At 39.1% G+C, this 18559-nt stretch overlaps 1 protein-coding gene across 1 annotated transcript in view; it reads right to left on the bottom strand.

Moving 5' to 3' along the window:
- The window catches only part of LOC104686955 (amyloid beta precursor protein), a 172991-nt gene that overhangs the window by 32659 nt on the left and 121773 nt on the right, over nt 1-18559 (bottom strand). Inside the window, exons 10-11 of the mRNA XM_039550395.1 lie at nt 15921-16049; nt 13754-13853 (exon numbers count right to left, since the gene is read on the bottom strand). Of these exons, the coding sequence (XP_039406329.1) occupies nt 13754-13853; nt 15921-16049 (229 nt within the window). The remainder of the gene's footprint in view (nt 1-13753; nt 13854-15920; nt 16050-18559) is intronic.

An 18559-nucleotide genomic window follows, 5' to 3' on the forward strand; every position in this document is an offset into this window, starting at 1 on the left:
TTTACAAGCTACCAGCACCTAAAGCTACACAGTATTATCTATGTTGTGGAGTTTTTTTTCTTGAAGCAAGGTGAGAATAATCAAAGTACCTTTCAGCTCCATCAGGTGTATAGGACACACTGTTCAACTCAGTGTTAAAAATAAGCTCAGAGGTTGTGTGTGCTTCATTATTCCTACTCCTGTCTCACATAAAAGTTCCTCTGCTCTCAGAACAGGAAAGACATGGACTTACTGGAGTGAGTCCAGATGGCCACAGAGTTATCAGAAGGCTGAAGTACCTCTGCTATGAAGACAAGCTGAGAGACCTGGGGCTGTTCAGCCTGGAGAAGAAGACCTTACTGTGGCCTTTCAATACTTAAAGGGGGTCTATAAGAAAGATGGGCCAACTTGTCATCAGGGCCTTTTGCAATAGGACACGGGGTGATGGTTTTAAACTGAAGGAAAGTAAATTTCTGTAAGATATAAAGAAGAAATTTTTTACAATAACGGTGGTGGTAGATGCCCTGTACCTGGCAGCATTCAGGGACAGGCTGGACAGGGCTCTGACTAAGCTGATCTTGTTGAAGATGTCCCTGCTCATTGCAGGGGGAGTTGGACTAGATGACCTTTAAAGGTCCCTTCCAATCAAAACTATTCTACAATTCCATTCTTGATCCCCTGCACCTTTCACTGACATCTGTTTTTGTAGGAACAACATACTGTTTGCAAGTACTTTGAGGGAACTTGCTGCACAAGAGCGCATTGAAGTAAGCAATTGCAATGAAGACCAGTAATTGCTAATAAGGCGCCAATAATGAGCAGGTACCACAGAGCTAAATAGTTCATAATAGGAGACTGTAATAGAGCGCAAGTGAGCACATGAGTACACACATGGCAGCTAATGATACAATAGCTTTTACAAAGACTGTCTTCTCTGCACTTCATTAAGGACCCCCTGACTGTCGCTACTTCACACCCACACATCTCTCCCATGTAGCAAGTCAGGGACATGAATCACCACTCTGTTGCTAAATTCTTTATGCCACTCCACAGGGGCTCACTCATTTCCTGGTAACATCAGTGATGAAGGGCATCTAATTTTCTATACACCAGAGCTTTAGATCCCTCAGAAAAATCTTTTGAATGCTATGTTTCTCCCAACTTTATGCGATGAAGCTTCATACCACAGAAGTACAATGTAACCATGCAGCAGGCTCAGTAAGGACCCCTACTACCTCACGAGCACTAGAGGTGCCACTGCTTCAGTGCTTCTGTCAACGATGATGCAGTAGGGCTCTGCTCTTTAATACATCTCTCAAAGGCCACCTTGAGATAGCTGATGAAACTTGCTGCCACCCTATTCCTGTAACACTAAATTCAGAACATCAAAAATAAACAAAATGTTGCAACCTCAGCTCTGGGACAAACATGGGTTCTGAATCTTGTAAAATAATGTTTTAAAATAAATTTTCCAGTTTAAAGAGTAATTACTTGAGAAGATGGTAAGACTAATGTGAACACAAAATTTAATTATGTGATTTAATCTATCCATTAGAATGACTTACTAGGACAGTATAGAAAGCCTATGTCAGTCACACTGAATTGTTTTTCTTTTCATGTTCATTTTACTGAAAACAGTATTATTTTATAACACCTGTTTAATCTTCAACATAGAAGTTAAGTCTGATTTTTGTTTCCAAACTGCACTTACACTACTCCTTTTTCAAATTAAACCACCTCCTTTAATCAGAAGAACGACAGATGAAGCACCTTGATATTCTGAGCAGACACGATCACATGACATGTTAATTTTCATCAGATAGGGATGAAGAGACTACAAAAAGGAGCTGGATTTTAGTGGCCTGAGGGAGGAGTCTGGGGTCCATGTGCCTTGCAGGGACAGCAGCTGAGAACACTGTACTACCATGTCATCATGGACCACAAGAGAGAGTGTTACAGTACTGAGCATCTTAGTGACGGCAGACCTTTTAAAACGTGGGCATTGGTTTTCGGGGAGAGCTCCCCTTGTTCCCCCTGTTCTCCCCATCTCCAGAGGATGGTGTGGGGCATCTGTAGAGACCTGGAGCTCAGGCAGCAGTGGCAGGGGATGGTGCTGGGGAAGCTGTGCCCCAACCACTCCTTTGCCCTGGGCAGTGCCAATCCTGCACAACTCCTGTCCATACCCTGCTGCTGACACCTGCAGACAGCTCCTGCCCTTGGAAAGGGACAAATGATGCACAGACGGGAAGGAAGGACCTGAGCTCTGGCAGTGGAGGAGTGGCACCAGGACTGGCACAGCACTCAGGAAAGGCCATGGTGCAGGCATGGGTGGGCCTGCCAAGCTGACAGAGAGGGACACCAAACTCCCATCACGATACCATGATTATATCCAAATTTCTGAGGGCTGGGAGTAGTCACACACAAAGCCCCTCTCAAGGCTACCCAAGTGGGAGCATGTTGTCAGCTCTGTTGTTTTCCACTCAGCTGTGGTGCACAGCCTGGAGAGGAACTGACCTGCACAATAGCTCAAGTGAGGCAGACAGATACTACAACCATCAGAATTATGATCACATCCATTTTACAAGCAGGGAAACAATGGCCACAAGTCAAGCCCATCTGACAGGATGAATCAGACACTGAATGGCAGTGAGAAATTGGAAGTGCCTGCCATAGAAGCTGCTGGAGTCCATCACACTGAGGCAGCTGTGTCTGCATTGAGTAAATGATTCACAAATAATTGCTTCAATAGCTGAACTGCTAAAAAAAGTTTGCCTTAGGATTTCCAGTTATTGACACTACTGGCAAAGTCCAAGATCAGTTTTTCAGGGCTGATTTTGTTCCAAATATCGACGGCTACTTGAACCATCAGTTACGCTAATGGAAAGCCGTACATCTACTCATTGACACAGTACTCCCTCCCTTCTGCAGCTGTCAACTCAATTCCCCCACCGTGCAACAATTCCCTAAATAAGCAGGGAGCAGTGAGTACAGACACAGCTGGAGGCTAGGATGTGCATTCAAGACTGTTTCAGGGGTTTTATTTGTATTGTGAATATCTTATTATTAGGTGCTGAAAATAGAGAGATTCTAGGTTGCTCCTCAAAATTTCATCTCACATCAACAGGACAAAAGCTCTCTGAGAATCTTCCCATAATAAAAGTTTTTTGTTTGGCTCATTATCTCCTTGTAGCATTCTGCTCAGCCTTGCCATTGAGAAAAATAAAGTGGATGGCAAAACTTTTTGTCCCTCTGAGAGCATGTGCTCAAAAGCAACCATGACCTTGGGAAAAGCCCACACTCAGCTGGGACCTCAGACCTCCCACCAGCTCTGGATTTGGTGCGAGGGTACGCAGTTGCTGCTTCTCTTCCAGACACTTGAAATTCTCCTTCAGGCACCTAAACCTTTTTTTTCTCGGGATGAGAGACAGGCTCACTTCTAGTATTTTAGTAAGATGCTTCTTGGATTTCTCATAACACCTAAGCAAGTTTCACTAATTCTTGGGCACACTGCAGGCATTTCCTCATGGGTCAATACTCCTCAACAACAGCATCTAGAAAAATTGAAGTGAAATATGTTTGGGGAACTGGATAAAAGTGTAACATCACTCCAACCTCCTTTCAAGACTATTCTCTTATCCCACCAAAGAGGCAAACAGAGCCAAAAGCAAAGAAAGAGCTGAAGAAAAGAAATAAAATTTACTACAAAATCTTCTGGTAGATACTGGATTGTTAGAAGCTATTTGTCTATAATGCCCCAAGACCACAGCTGTATTTCCAAATCTTTGCAAATAGCACTGTGCTAGAAAAGATATCATGACAAATCCCAACAAAGTTGATGGAGTCTTGGAGTGGCAAAACCCATGTTATGTTGAAACCTTATCTACTTTTACTGTCACACAACATTGTTTCCAGTGTTGAACTCTGGGACATACTTCCCAGCCCTTAACTGGCACAGCTACGATGACACGAATTTCATGTGGAACAGCTTCTCTTGCTGTCCTGGAATGCCAGCAACCCATTAGCTATCTTTCAAACCATAATTTTTATTTAGTTCATAGTTTATTGTTTAAAACTTCCAAAAATTACTGTAATATTTGTTTGTTGTGTTTTCAAGGAGCCCATCTACTAGATGAAAAGCTCTGCAATCACTATTACGTGCAAGATCATTGTATTTATTTGAAAAGCAGCTCTAAAATTAGCAATTGTAATTGTGGAAGTTTTAAAAAACAATTTCTTAAACCAGATTAGAAATGAAGTGCACCCAAAACACCTCTAATTAGCACTAGTTAAAATACCACCAAATTATATGCATAGTCTTGACCCAACGTCAAACTTCCTTTGTAAATTGCCATCTACATGGTAGAACATATACTTGATCCAACAAAGAAGGGCTTGGAACCAGCTCAAATAAACTCGTACAAATGCAGAGTCTTATTGCCTCACTTACCATCAGTGACCACTGGGTCTGAACTGAACATGTGTCTTTCCCAAAGTTAGTTGCTTTTGAGCATGTGCTTTCAAAATGACAAAACTGCGAAGTGTCAGCAACCTCCCCGTTCTTCGCAACAGCAAAAATTGCAGAGCAATTGAGTCACAGCAACGGCTTCATTTGCACTGGCACACATTGCCTTAATCCAGTCTGAAGGCAGCTTAAATCATGCACATGATTCACAGGATTCACTAAGAATACCAACGCAATCATTTATTACAGTGCATGTGGTACGAGGTAACACGTTTAGCTGCAGCTTTCAATTGTATGCCTGCTTTACAGGCTAATTCAATGTGTCATGTTATCTTCTAAAGCAGTTGCACGGATGTAATTTTCAGTTGCACTGATGTTAGGTTTTAACTAACTTTGAGTGTCTGCATCTTGTCAGCTGTATGAATCAAAACTCCCCCAAGTTGGTAAATATGAAAACAAAACCTCCTGTGCCTTACCCCAAAGAGTGAAGCTCCACTGAATTTCAAGTATTTTGTTATTTTAAGATGTTTTGTTGAATCAAGCACTGTGCGATCATGATGTTACATATTGCTATGAGTCATAATTATAACATTATCAAGCTGCAAAACACAATTCTGTGGTATTCGGTGCTGAACTAATTCATTTGTATAGTACAAGTCAAATACAATTTAGAGAGAGATTCTGATGAGAACTTTATTGAAAGTGACCTGCCTACTGGAGGGTGGAGGAGCAACTTTGTTGCCCGTGTACTTTGAAGATGATGATGGAGGAATGCTATGGTAGATCATTCCTGTGAAATACTGGAAATGATCCCAGCCTTTAGTGCTCAGATCCATACTGACAGAGAAACGTGACCACCCCATCAGATCTAAGCTTTCTTCTCACCTCCTGGTCAGCCTGTGAAATTATGCCACAGGTCTTTTTGTCTGGAAACTTCTTCAGTGCAATATGTCTCTCCCTCAGGGCTAAGGGGAAACAGAAAGAGCAAGAACCATGGAAAATAGCATTTCATAGTTCTTATTTTCTGTCCTTCAGAGATATCACCACTAGGGCAAGAGCAAGTAGCAGCCAAAACCCTCCATATTTCAGAAATTTCTTATGTGTATGAAAATCTTGTTCAGTAAGTTGAAAAGAATTTGCCTTTTCCAAATTCTCAGAAAGTGAACATTTAAGATATCACGAAACAGTTGACCTAAAAGATTTTTTCTAGAAGTTAATAAGAGAGTAAGTATCCCATAGCCTTAGACATCACCTTGCTGGCTAAGAACCTAACTTCAGAAAAAATATACATTTGAACTTGAGAATAGCTGCAATAATTAGAACCACGCTAAAAAGAACATGCTTCTAATAAATTAAAAAAAAAATTACAACTTTAGCACTTCCGTTTCTTTCCCATTTCTTGCTCCTTCTATTTAAATTCCTCTGGATAACAATTCCAAAGACTGACACACTAGCTCTGTAATATATTATATATAAAATTATATTAGCTTGTGTAGACAGTCTGTAACTGATTCTCACTGGACACTCACAATTTGCCAGCAGGTAAGAATTAAGATGATTCCTTTGTTTCTTTTACAATCTGTGATCCTACAGTTTTGGGCTGCTTCAGTACTCATGGACATTGACATCATGAACTTGATTTAAGATGACATATCTATGAAAAATTTACACATATAGTCAGTGGATCAAGAAAATCTCCAATAGCTCAGCATAATGACATTTCCATTAACGAGCAACATTTTACCAAACCAGAGCCTCCCCTCCGACTGGAGCTATGCATTCGGAAAGTCACCTGCTCTCAGATCGTATCTGAAAGCTGGACAACTGGAAGCCGTTTTCAGACTTTTGTTATCTATCAAAAAGAAAAAAGAATGACATCTCAAATTTGGCACATGATGAACTAACATATGAGTTCCTTAAAGCGTAGCACTAGAAGCAAGAAGGAAACACTAATGAGAAAGGCTGAGAAGCCATTCTGCTTCATAAGAGTAAGAGCAGACTTAAAAAAAAAATGTGGTACCACCACATGTTTTATCTGCATCATCTCAAAAGTGAGTGCTCAGCTTTTGGCTTTTCACTGAAGACACTGAAGAACAGTATATCAATTCAGAGCAAATCTATAGCTATAAGGTAATCCTAATTTATAATGCTTTTTAAAATCAAATATATCCAGTATTCCAATTTAAAATAATACACACACTCCTAAAATTACAACATTTTCATACAATTATAAACCTACTACTAGCAAAAACAAGACTCTCCAAGACAGAATTTCCCAGTCTATTGTCTTGACACCAGAAACTGACTGGTGATTTAGAAGAAAATCCTGATCAAATCTATATTTCCATGTGTATCCAACCAAATAAGAAAAAATAGGAAAGACTACAACCAATAATTGGACAATTATTCAAAGTTTAATGCTTTTTTTCCATTGTGCACAAGTAGGCTCTAGACTCTTCCAGAAGGGAATCAAAAGGAGTTGTTAAGTGGACACTGTCTCAACCTCAGCCTGTTGCCCAGATCATGAACTTCCTGTGGGATCTGTACTGTGGATAGCAACTTGCTATTAAAAGAGAACTGCCTATGAAAAAATACCTCAGGCTACAGTAATGCAAAAGACACGGAATAAGGTCTTCAAGAAGGATCTATTAATGAAGGGCAGAGTACTCTCACCATCAGCTCCTGAAGAAAATCAAGGCAACACCTTTAAACCTCTCCTGCAAATAGATGAATTATTTAGAGTGAAAAAATTTAAATACTCACTGAAATAGCAGATGCTCATAAAATTTAAAATATACTTTGTTTATAAATTACAGGTCCACGATTATTATCAGTTTTCAGTTCTAACACCTAGATCATGAGACCAGATTTTTTAGAGTTGCAAGTGAAACAGAACAGCATTATTCAAACCAGAGGAAAATATTCTCTTTAATAAACTTAGTCACTTTTATTAACTTTTTATTCTGATTAAATTTCTGAACTGGAAAACAAGATGCCCCATATCTTTCCCTGATGAAAAAGCCACCCCAGTCCAAAGCCACCTGAAGCCATTTATCCTTTTCCCAGTCAAAAGCTCGTTTAAAGGTTTCCAAGGGTATTGTAATGGGATCATTCAGAATGGTGTAGTTCATACCAAGTAAGGACAGTAATTACCTTGTAACTCAATTTGAGTGCGTTAGACTAGAAAATTCTTAAAATTGCTTTTTGTTTGTGGAGGTGGCAGTTCTAGGCTGCTTAATAAGAACCAGTTCTAGACTTTCTCTAAAACTAGAGGCAAAAATACTGGTAGCATCTGATTGATGCTATAATGGCATGCATCAGAGTCCTTATAATGCCTTAATTTTTTTTCTGGTAAAGTAAAAGAGTGTTGTTGAGGTGAATGAATTAGCACTCCAGGATTTATCTGCACTGGGACAGACCATATTCAGCGAACTGGCATAGAGAAAGATAAGGAATGATGGTGCTCATCCTCAAGGCAGTTGGGTTTTGCACCAGTTGATGAATGTGCGTCATCCAGACAATGTAAATAGAGTGAGCAGTTGCAGTACTAGCAAAAACCCATATCTGAGGAAAGCTGGACAATTCCTCTTCAGTTTTATACTTTCTGCCATGCTGGAGATCAATGGAATTGTCATTTCTAAATTGCCCCAGGCACTTGACTAGTACTGTGTAGGCGAGTGTTCAGTTCTGGATGCAAGGAAGCATCATCTTTGCCAAAGCAGAAGTATTGAATTTCCACCCTCATCTCTTTAAAACCAGCACATTTTTCTGTGACAGCAAGTCTTCTCTTGAGATTTGTTGGATATCTACACCACACAGAAATTTCTCAGTAAACTAAACAGAGTTTCTGGAAGTAGGACAGTTGTATGTAGGTCTTACCAAAGGTTCTGTAAAACCTGTTGTCTAGTTTTAAAGAGCCTGTTTGGTGTGTCTGTGCTGTATCATACAAGCCCATGTTCCTGCCCTTCTGCTCTGCCCATTGTGCCGATACATATAATGCAACTGGAACAAGTAGTCAAAAGCAGCCTTCAGAGAATGTGTATTTGCACAGGTACCCTGAAGTGACTTCTAGCACTAACTGTGCCTGTGCTTTCTCATAATTGATTTGACATATTTATGTGTATCCAGTAAACTTAGCTTTTCAAAGAAAATTTTGAATTTTCTGTGAGGTGGTTATACACCTTTAATATTCTCCCTTGGAGGCCTATGGCATTCAGTTGAAAAGATGACTTGTTAGGATTCTATATTGCTGCATCAGTGGTTAAAACCAGAAGAGTTCTTCCACAAAAGCAAATGAATTCTGTGTTAAACTTTCCACAGCAACATTGAGATAGATTTTGTATGCTTAAATATTGACATATGGCCCAGGTGGAGTGCCTGATGAGCAATTAAGACCTTTTCCGCCCAAGGACTTTTTTTTTAAAGCATTTGACTAATTCATATACATATGCATACACACTCGAGCCTTTTTTTTTTTTCCAAGTGTTGTTTTTCTCTTTAATCATCAGTCAATGTATGTCAACTTCCCTTTATTATTCTGATACTTTGATATGGCAACCCAACTTCAAATAAAGGTTCAGAAATCCTAAGTATTGCTTCAAAATATTAAACATTTTTGAAGGTGGAATTCTTCCCATCAGGTAATTTTAAGACAGAAGAACAAGGAAGAGTTACAGAAAAACAAGATACTGAGAAGTCCCGTTGCAGTCTGAAAGACATTACTAATTATGTATTCAAAACATAGCATTTTAAGGGAGAGGATGAAGAAAACAATCACAAAACAAATGGCACCAAACAAGACAAGACATAGAATTTCCTTTTGCAAAGCCTTCAGGAGCATGTTTTGGTTTTGCAGTATCAGTCCCCAAGCCACCCTGGTTGCGGTTTTCAACTGTCAGCCCGCGGCAAGAAACTAATGCCCTTAAACCTCTTAAGAAGGATACCACAGAATTATTTGGAACAGCATCCTAATTCAACTCATGGCAAGAAATGCAGCAAGGCTGTGGATTGACTACAGGTCAAAATTACAAGCTATAAACAAGGAATCAAAATTTAGTTTAATAAATGCTGAAAGACCAGAACCAGCTGAGGTAGTGCTAACTTTGCCCTCAAGACAGGTATTGGGTCTGATGATTAAAGAGGAAGTGTTAAAAGAAAGGAAGTTGTCAGACATCTTAAGTCTGCAGCTTGTCCTGTTTCTAAAAACACTTAAAAAAATCTTCAAAGGAAGTTGCAAGGCAAATGTCGAGAGGCAAATGTCTCTTGTTTCAAATTTTGTCATGCTAAGCTGGAGCACACAAATGCTTAAAATAGCACATGACCCACAGCACACTACATATATGTGAAAGCAGGCACTGATCTGGGGTCAGCCTGGGTTTGCCTTCTCTTCTAGGCACGTAATGTGGGTGTGGCATCCGGAACATGCTGCAGAAGAACAGGACAGGCAGAGTGGAACTGAGTAATAACATAACAATACTTTGATTTTGTTTGTCAGGGGTCAGATGAAATAATATTCTTTTACTTATTGCTCATAACTGAATGCTTCTGAGCTTAGGTACAATACTGCTGTGGTATTACTACAATGCTTTATATTTCCTCAGTGGTGGGCTAGAAAAGCTGAAGCTGAGAACATCGGTTTGGAAACAAGTAGCAAAGACAGAATTAAAAATTCAGATCACTGCCTGCCCATGTGACCGATCCACAAACCTCTGACATAGTTTCTGATTCAGAAGCTGTGCCTGCTGTGCCACTATCTGCAATAAATTGCCTTTTACATACATGGATAAGCAATCTAATCAAATAAGGATTTAAAGCAGGATGTGCTCAAAGGAACTGCTGATTTCTCCTAAAGTCTGCTATTGCTTTTTCTGGGTTTCCATACATATTAAATAGTATATGAGATTTTTCAGAGGGAAAAGGTGAGTACAAATACCTAGGAGGGCAAATTATCTTCTCAGATTTTTTTTTGTGCCACTCTCCTATTCATGGGGCATACTCCTGCTCATAAGAAACTCCATTAATCGCCAAGAACTGCATCAATTGCCAAGAGTGACCTGGTTTTTAGCACATTTGCATCACGGCCCCTTGATAAATCATTTGCAGACAGAATGCCAAAGAGTCTCCTACCCAAATGACCTGCTTATTCTTTCCAAGCTTTGTCAGAACAGCCATGGTCAGGTGACCTCTTTCTGAAGCTCTCAGACTGGCTCTTTTTCCCCTGCCCCAACATGAACAAGAGACAGCCAGCAATATCCTTCCTCACACATCTGGAATTTGCTGCTACATTACGATGCCTGAAACCCTAACGGGGCATTTGCACATCACAAATTAGTCAAATGCTTAGGAAGAAAGCCCTCACTTAAATTAAGTGCTGTTTTCTACCCTCTGGAGTGCTGTGAGTCTTCTAACTATCTATATGCTCCTGTGACACCCATTGTTAAAGCCAGTGGACATCAGCTGGTGATGGATATCTGCAGGTAAGGACTAGAACTCTTTTCAATTTTACCCTAAATTCCTGACACCATCTTTGCTGGACTTATGAAAATAACAAGAAAAGGCTGCTCTTAAAAGGCATAAGCATAGAAACTGGATTTTTATTTTTGGATTCCGCACACTAAAACAATGGCTGTAAGCCTGCCTTTTAAGGCAGGAACTTCCAACAAAAGTCTGCATTTTAAAGAAACTTCAAATGTCCAAATGCTAGACTGATTTATCTGATCAACTGTGAAAAAATAGGTCGTAATATTTCTAGCAATGAGAAAAATTGAGTGAAAACCAGCACAATATTAGACACAAGAAGAATTAAACCCATGGTACAAATTCACAGCAATCTAGATCTCGTTTATATTGCTGCTCATAGAGCTACTTGTTCGATTTTGGGAAAAAACTACCTTTGTCAGAGCTCTGTTGTCTAAAGCAAAGATTATCCATTCCTCAAGGTACATTAAGAACTCTGCAGCAGAGTGGAACTAGAAGCTAAAACTATAATGAACAAAGAAAATGAACTAAAACTATTTTCAAACATATCTCCTTATATGTAATATATTATTCAGACATTCTGTGTGTGAGATGTTCTTAGCTTGTTTATTTTTCAAATTTTCTACTGACTCAGAATTTCTAAGTCAATGGTTGCAACAAAAGGTATTTAATGAAAGATTTGTCTTTTTAATGAGGGTTGTAGTACTTCTTGGGAATGCTACAAAGTGAAGTTTTATTAGAAGTTTACTTCTCCACAGATTCTGTAGTTGTAATAATGGCCTTTTCCATGGGTTTAAGAAGAGTACAGAGACTAAGAAATCCAGTAATTTCAGAACAGAATTTGAAACAGGCTGATCAGTGCTCAAAGCTAGAAGCATACTGTCTCCTTGAACAGATGGGAATGACCTCCACAAACTTTCATTAAAACCAACATGTAAAACAAAGTATAGAGACAATATTAGCAACAAGAAGCATGTTGATACTGAAAGACATTTCATTATGGAAAACTATTTTATCTAGATCTGATATTTTACCCAGAAAAGATAGTACTTTAATTTGTGCTGCTTAGTAACTCCCAGTTATGAGAACTTAGTTTAAATTGCTTTAAACTTTGCAATGCTTTGAATAGTTTTTAGCACAACCTAAACCACAAAAAAAAAAAAAAAAAAAAAAAAAAAAAAAAAAAAAAAAAAATCAAGGTAAGGAAAAACGACTCAAGAGACTGTGACAGACATTTTCTTTGTGATTTCTTAGCTGCTTTCAACTTACTAGGAAATAATACATGACCAATTTTAGTCTCTTTTTGCCCCCTAAAAATTACTACTACATTTGAGATTAGGAGTCAGATTCTTGTAAACCACTCAGCAGTTAATAGACTTTTGGTCTCATGTCACATCAAAGATGATTCTGAAATTCTTGTTCCATTTTAATACTTAGAAAGGAGAACAAATTTACAAGAATGTCCTCAGCAACAAGCATTAACATTACCAAGAAGAGAAGAAATTTAAATTTTATGCAAAAACCCCAAGAGAATGATAGCAGCGCATAAAAAAAAATAACTGAGCATCTCAAAGACCTGACAGTATTGACATCTTTCTACAGAAATGATATGCTTTCAAATTATCAATAAGATGTTGTTCCTCCCTGAATGACTCTACGCCCACAGACTGAGACTGTTGATTGTGCTTATAATTGTGGAGCATTGAAACACATGGTTAAGGACAATTACTAACCAGTTATTTTCTGGCTGCCTCCCAATCCCTTCCACAATTTCTTGATCTCATCTCCAGCCATCTCAAGCAGAAGCACATCTCCATTGTAACTTATACTTCGGGCAAATGAATCCACCACTACTCCTTGTCCATGCCCTCCTGTGTCCTAAATGCATCCTAATCCTTATTGCAGTGGCATGCATCCCTGCCTTGTGTTTTGAAGAAATCAGTGATTTATTTAGCTGGTTAGTATTGTATTAGTGAAACTAATGCATTAACTGCCATTTGGCAGAGTATTACAACTTTTGAAAAAAGCTGCTCCAAAAACAACTGTCCCATCTCTGGCCTTTACATTTAACCATGTGTTACTTTTCCTGAAGACACACGTTAGCAACCTGATGTCCAAAACTGAGTGCAGTTGCCTTGCTGGAATAGCAGCACACAGCAGAGTCTGAGTGCTGTGCTAGAGATCTCTGTGCTGCCGCAATGCCATAGCCAAGCGCAGGAATCTCGATGGAAGGAAAGGCCAGTCTCCCTCACAGCTATCTGCCATTACAGCTCTCATGAAAGAGGCAAACATGAGACTGTTGCTACCTGATTCATCCACAGTCCAGCTTGTATGCTGGAAAAAATGGGAGGAGCAGAGATATCAATTTGATAACTAACCAAGAACTAAGTGTGTGACCACTAGGATACTGCCAAGTTGATACCAACACTTTTCTCAGATGCCTGGTTCTGCAGCCAATTTTTTAGCTGAGGGATTTCCAAACTGTCTATATCATGTAAATACTTACCATGTAAATTAAATATCCAAAGGACAGGATTTGCTAAATCTCATTGTCAATTGCTGCATCCCTATAGCATGGAAGACTCCAAATGTCAATTAACGTATTTCAGGGAAGACAACAATATGATGATGCCACTGCATGGGTTATACAGGATTTGTCTTCCAAGGGTTCATTATAAGTTAATTCAAAATTTAAGAACATTGACAGGTTTACTCTTCTATTTTTCAGCTGAGGTAGTGTATCAATAGGAAAAGTAAGATGATGTATTTTTGCTTTTGGTGATAATTTCTCATCACAGAAATATATGTCTTTTTCTTAATTAGTAGTTTGCATACCAACTTCATCCTGGATCTCCTCTGCCACAGCAGGTACATTATAGAGGAAGGAGAGAGACTGGTTCATGCGTTCATATATCACACGGAGATGTGTCATAACCTACGGAAACAAAAGTATTTGAAGGAAGGAATACTATGCATAATTTGACATTATCACAAATTTTATAGGTTATAGGAAGCAAGACAGTTTTCACTTGTGCAGGTGTAAGATTTCAGAATGCTCTATGTACCAAAATTATCAAACCCATCACAAAATTCACCTCTCTCCTACAGCTGCTACAAAAATAGCGTTCTAGATGCTCTTCCATAGCAACCACCTGAAATCCTATGGAAATGCAGTAATTTAAAGTAGGGGTTTACATTTGCTGGGGGGCAGAACATGCACACAAGCAGCTACTGTGGCAAAAATCCACAGCTTCATTCTTCTTTCAGCAACATTTACATTTGCCCATACTCATAAGTTTTTCACATAACACGTAAACCAAATGAGGCACAGTGATTACTGCATCAGAATGTTTCAGGTGTTTGGTTTTATTTATTTATTTATTGATTCATTTATTTTCTAATCCAAATACTGCAAAAAGAAACAGCTCTCCAAAGAAGAAGAAAAAAAAACAGGTTTGTAAAATATTTGCCAATATTTTCAGCTGCAAAAAAAATATTTCCACCCAGAAGCATTACTGCATCCTCTCATATGATTACAGCTCTTTTGCCTCAAGTGCCTGTACATTGTTATGGGTTGAGTTATGACATCACATGACCTGTGCTCCCCCAGGGTACTCTTCACAAGTATCACCTTTCTTCAGTAGAAGGAGAAATTGAGCTGCATCTTGAAAGACTTAGAAGACTGACAGGATAATTAGGCCTAACAAGTAAAATGACTTGCAGACAGCAATCTTAATGAAACACCACCATGATTTCTTCAAATCCAAATAAAATATTTATGCTTTTGGACAAAATATTTTGTTTTCCATTTACCACTGAAAAACATTTCACAAACAGAACTTCCAGGCTACGTTTCCCCAACCTTCTGACCAATTCAAGATGCAAAGATCCTGTATCAATACTCATTCCTACAATGACACGTTAGGTAATACACTGCACTTCTTGTATTTATATGTTTGTTTCTATTCTTCACAGTGCTGCTACACAACCTGCACTCTGCAAAATTCCACTGATTTTTGTTATTAAATAATCAGTGACTTGGAAAAAAAAAAGTCATGTTAGCTGCTTAAGGCAAGGAAAAGACAACAGTCACTGCAGAAGACTTAGAAGAGTGCATTTCTCACTCCAGCAATTTCAAGACAGCATGATCTCAATGTACACATTTGGCAGAAATAGGTGTTTGAAAATCTAATCTGCCATCCAGGGAGGTATATGGTTTTGATTTTTCTTTTAGTGATGTCAGTCAATTCAAAAACTGTGGCTGGAACAGTGCCTGCCATTGAATCCTATAGAGGGAACAGCAGCAGACTCCACAGATTCCAGTACACTGTTTTTACAGTCTATCCATTGTGACTCCAATTTTAATTGCTGTTTTGAAAGCCAGCTACATCTTCAATCTTGGGTGTTTTCTTTTTGCTTTCTTACCCTCTATGATTTATGAAGGCAAGATAAAAGCTGGTCCAAAACGTATGCATTGAGGACTATAGTAACATTCAGCAGTTAAATGCCATGAACTACACTATTTTAAAAGAACATATTAAACTCAAGTGCATCACACTAATCACATTTATAGACAAGTGCCTCTGCAATGACTACAGAAAGGTTGGTTGCAGTCAGATGGCTACATCTCTTCTGGTTCTGCCAGCTGAGGGAAGCACAACCATGTGTTGTTGTTCAATCTAATACTGATGTTTTCCCAGAGGTATTATTTACCAAAGCACTAACAAAGACTCTCAGCATTAATGATCTGGAAGGCTCCTCAGGACTTGTCCATGACTGACTCACTGTCCAGACAGATAGAAAACCTGTTTTTAGTTCTCAGAAGAAAAATCATACCCACACTACTATATCACTTTGCTTAAATCTTCTGATGGAAAGCAGATTATTTGATTGCATTTAAAGCTGTCCACAGACAGTTCAGTATTTTTTAAAAAATAGGTTGACAGAAATTTCACAATAGTTATGAACTAAGACAACCTCACTAACCATCAGTGGGGATTACCTGAGATCTGATTTGGGCAGCTTTCTTTGGGTCTACCATGCGGACGTGTTCAAAGTGTTTGAGAGTGTGCTGTCTGTCTTTCTGTTCAGCACGCACATACTTCTTCAGCATGTTGAATACGTGACGAGGCTACAGGGAAGAAAAAGAAGAAAAAACCATCAGTTGAGAATGGCACATGTTATCATTTCTTGAGCTGGAGATGTGTCCCAAGCCAAAAGCCATTGGTGCTATCTTCTGAAGGCAGGTCTGACTTATATAAGGAACATCCACTCAACTGAACACCATCAGGATGCACCATTAAATAGTAGCTGTAGGCAGTAGGTAATGCTCCTGAGGAGAGTGTTCAGATTTTCTATATTCCTATGAATAATCAATCCCCAGACTTGACTGCAAAACTTAAGGAAAAAAAAATTCACAATATTCCTGCCCTGCCACTATTGCTACTCGACCAGAGGAGAAAACAAAGAGGAAAAGAACCACTGAGCTGAGGTACAGAACATACACATGCAGAACATGTAACTGACTAAAAACCCATAAGAAAAAAGAGACATGTGCCCAGTCTTCTGCAGTTTCTCAGCTTAGATGCCAGATTTTGTAAAAATATTAAGTCTATTGCAAGTAATTTTAATTAGTAAAACCTATTAGATATGCACCTTCAGACACGTAATTGAATACAAAGAAAAGATCAGCAGCTGAAGGGAACTTGAAAATATACATAGTGATGGCAGAGCACTGAAGGCTAAGACATGTATTCTTGTGTACTTTCCTGCTCTGCACAATAATACACTGCCAAAACAGGAAGTGTTCTCCAGCATCCAGCTAAGATAGCCATTTTTAACTCTGAGATGATCATGGATACTGGAAATGCACTTGCCTTCCCTCCATTCTCACTTGTGGAGCTGTGCTTGTGCATCCTACCTGAAGCTGCTGAGCAGTGAGAAGGAATAGAAAGGTGACCTTACTGTGCAGCAGATTAAAGAATGAGCAGCTTGTCTAGGCACTGACAGTGACACAGGGAAGAAGGTGTGGAAGTGATAAAATAAGTGTCAGAAGCTCTGTGCACAGCTTTCCAAAGCAGAAAGAACTGTGGGTGAAGGTGAAGTTTTAAGAAGGCTTAGATTCATGGACAAATATAGAGCCTAAACTGATTTAACATTTACACGAGAGATGAATACTAAGATATGGAGTCCAAAGATTTCAGAATCTCTTCAGTATAAGAGAAGGAACAGATTCAAAAATGTCTGAGGAAAGTAAACCGAAGGTTATTTGGAGAATATATGTCAGACAGAAACAGAGAAATGTGAAGCCTTTTCCTGCCAAAGAATTAAACTTAGTGTCCCCATTGCTGAAAATTCATTTATGAGGAAAATAACTCCAAGTCCCCAAAGCCAAATACTCTCAGATGAATTGCAAGAAACTGTGGACAAATACTGGAAAGTGAGTAATCCTCACGACTTTGTGGTAACGGTGAAACAACTGAAATGTCAACTGTAAAGCTTTATCGAAATGAATGCTAGGAGACCAGAAAGTTTAACAACAAGAAAATTTTGAAGACAGAAAATTTAGCTACCTTTCCTGATAATTCAACTTTTCTTGCCCCCAAGACACATCAAGGTAACAGACTAGGGTAGACTAGACAGAAAAGGTTTCATTTTAATTTTTTTTTTTAAGAGATATTCCATGTTAAGTATCATGTCTAAAACCAGAAGGGAGTAACTTTTGTTTTCCCATAGCATGTGTGTATTCACTGGAATGTGTGAATGAGACTTTACAAGTAGACTTGTTAATAAGACAACAATATGGAAAATACCTAACAAATACCACTGACAGCAGTAGTAGTCACTTGGGTACATTGGCAGTCCACTTTCAGTGCCTTTTCTAACACTGACAAATGTCCCAAACATATCACTATAAAGGAGAAATGGAAATGTGTTCCTCCAGCATGTCTGACCAAGAAATCTTCCTGTGATGCAGCAGAAATCCATAATTCAAGTTTAGGACAATTAAAGAATATTTAATGCAAGGTGTTTCCTTAGAGGGGCAGAGACTGCTTTTTCTCAAGCAGGAAAAACACCCCAAAAATCCACTAGAAACTCACTGTGTGTAGGAATACAATCCTAGGGAGTTTCAGTGTTTTGGTTTTAAAACCATCCATATGCATGCTTCAGCCCTGCTGGTGATCTCACATGGCCTAAAAGCCTGTGACATTGCTTCAACAACAGGTGATGCAGAGCTAAGATGTCCTTGTGAAGCACTGAATCACCTGGCACAGGCACACAAGGCTTTCCTGGTCAGCAGGGCATTATTGCACTACACGCAAGCTCCCAGGGTGTATGTAGGCATCTATGGAAAGAACAGGATTCCCTGAATGGAATGCTGAGACCTGAGATACCTATGTACCCAAGATCCCGTGATGTAGAAGTTGAAATGGATTAGAAGACTTACCACATAGACTTTTTATTGCCAAAAATGTCTTTTTTGTGACCTTTAGGAAACATGCCCTGCCCCAGCTCTTACGGTAATATAGTAGGTCATTTCCACATGGATCAAAAATCCCCAAAAGGTGGTGGTATCTCTTGAACATCTGACATGAACTAAACCAGCTCTTCGTCCCTTCTGGAAGTCCCAGCTACACTGGA

The sequence above is a fragment of the Corvus cornix genome, chromosome 1 (assembly GCF_000738735.6).
Source record: "Corvus cornix cornix isolate S_Up_H32 chromosome 1, ASM73873v5, whole genome shotgun sequence".
In the NCBI taxonomy this organism is placed as follows: Eukaryota; Metazoa; Chordata; class Aves; order Passeriformes; family Corvidae; genus Corvus; species Corvus cornix.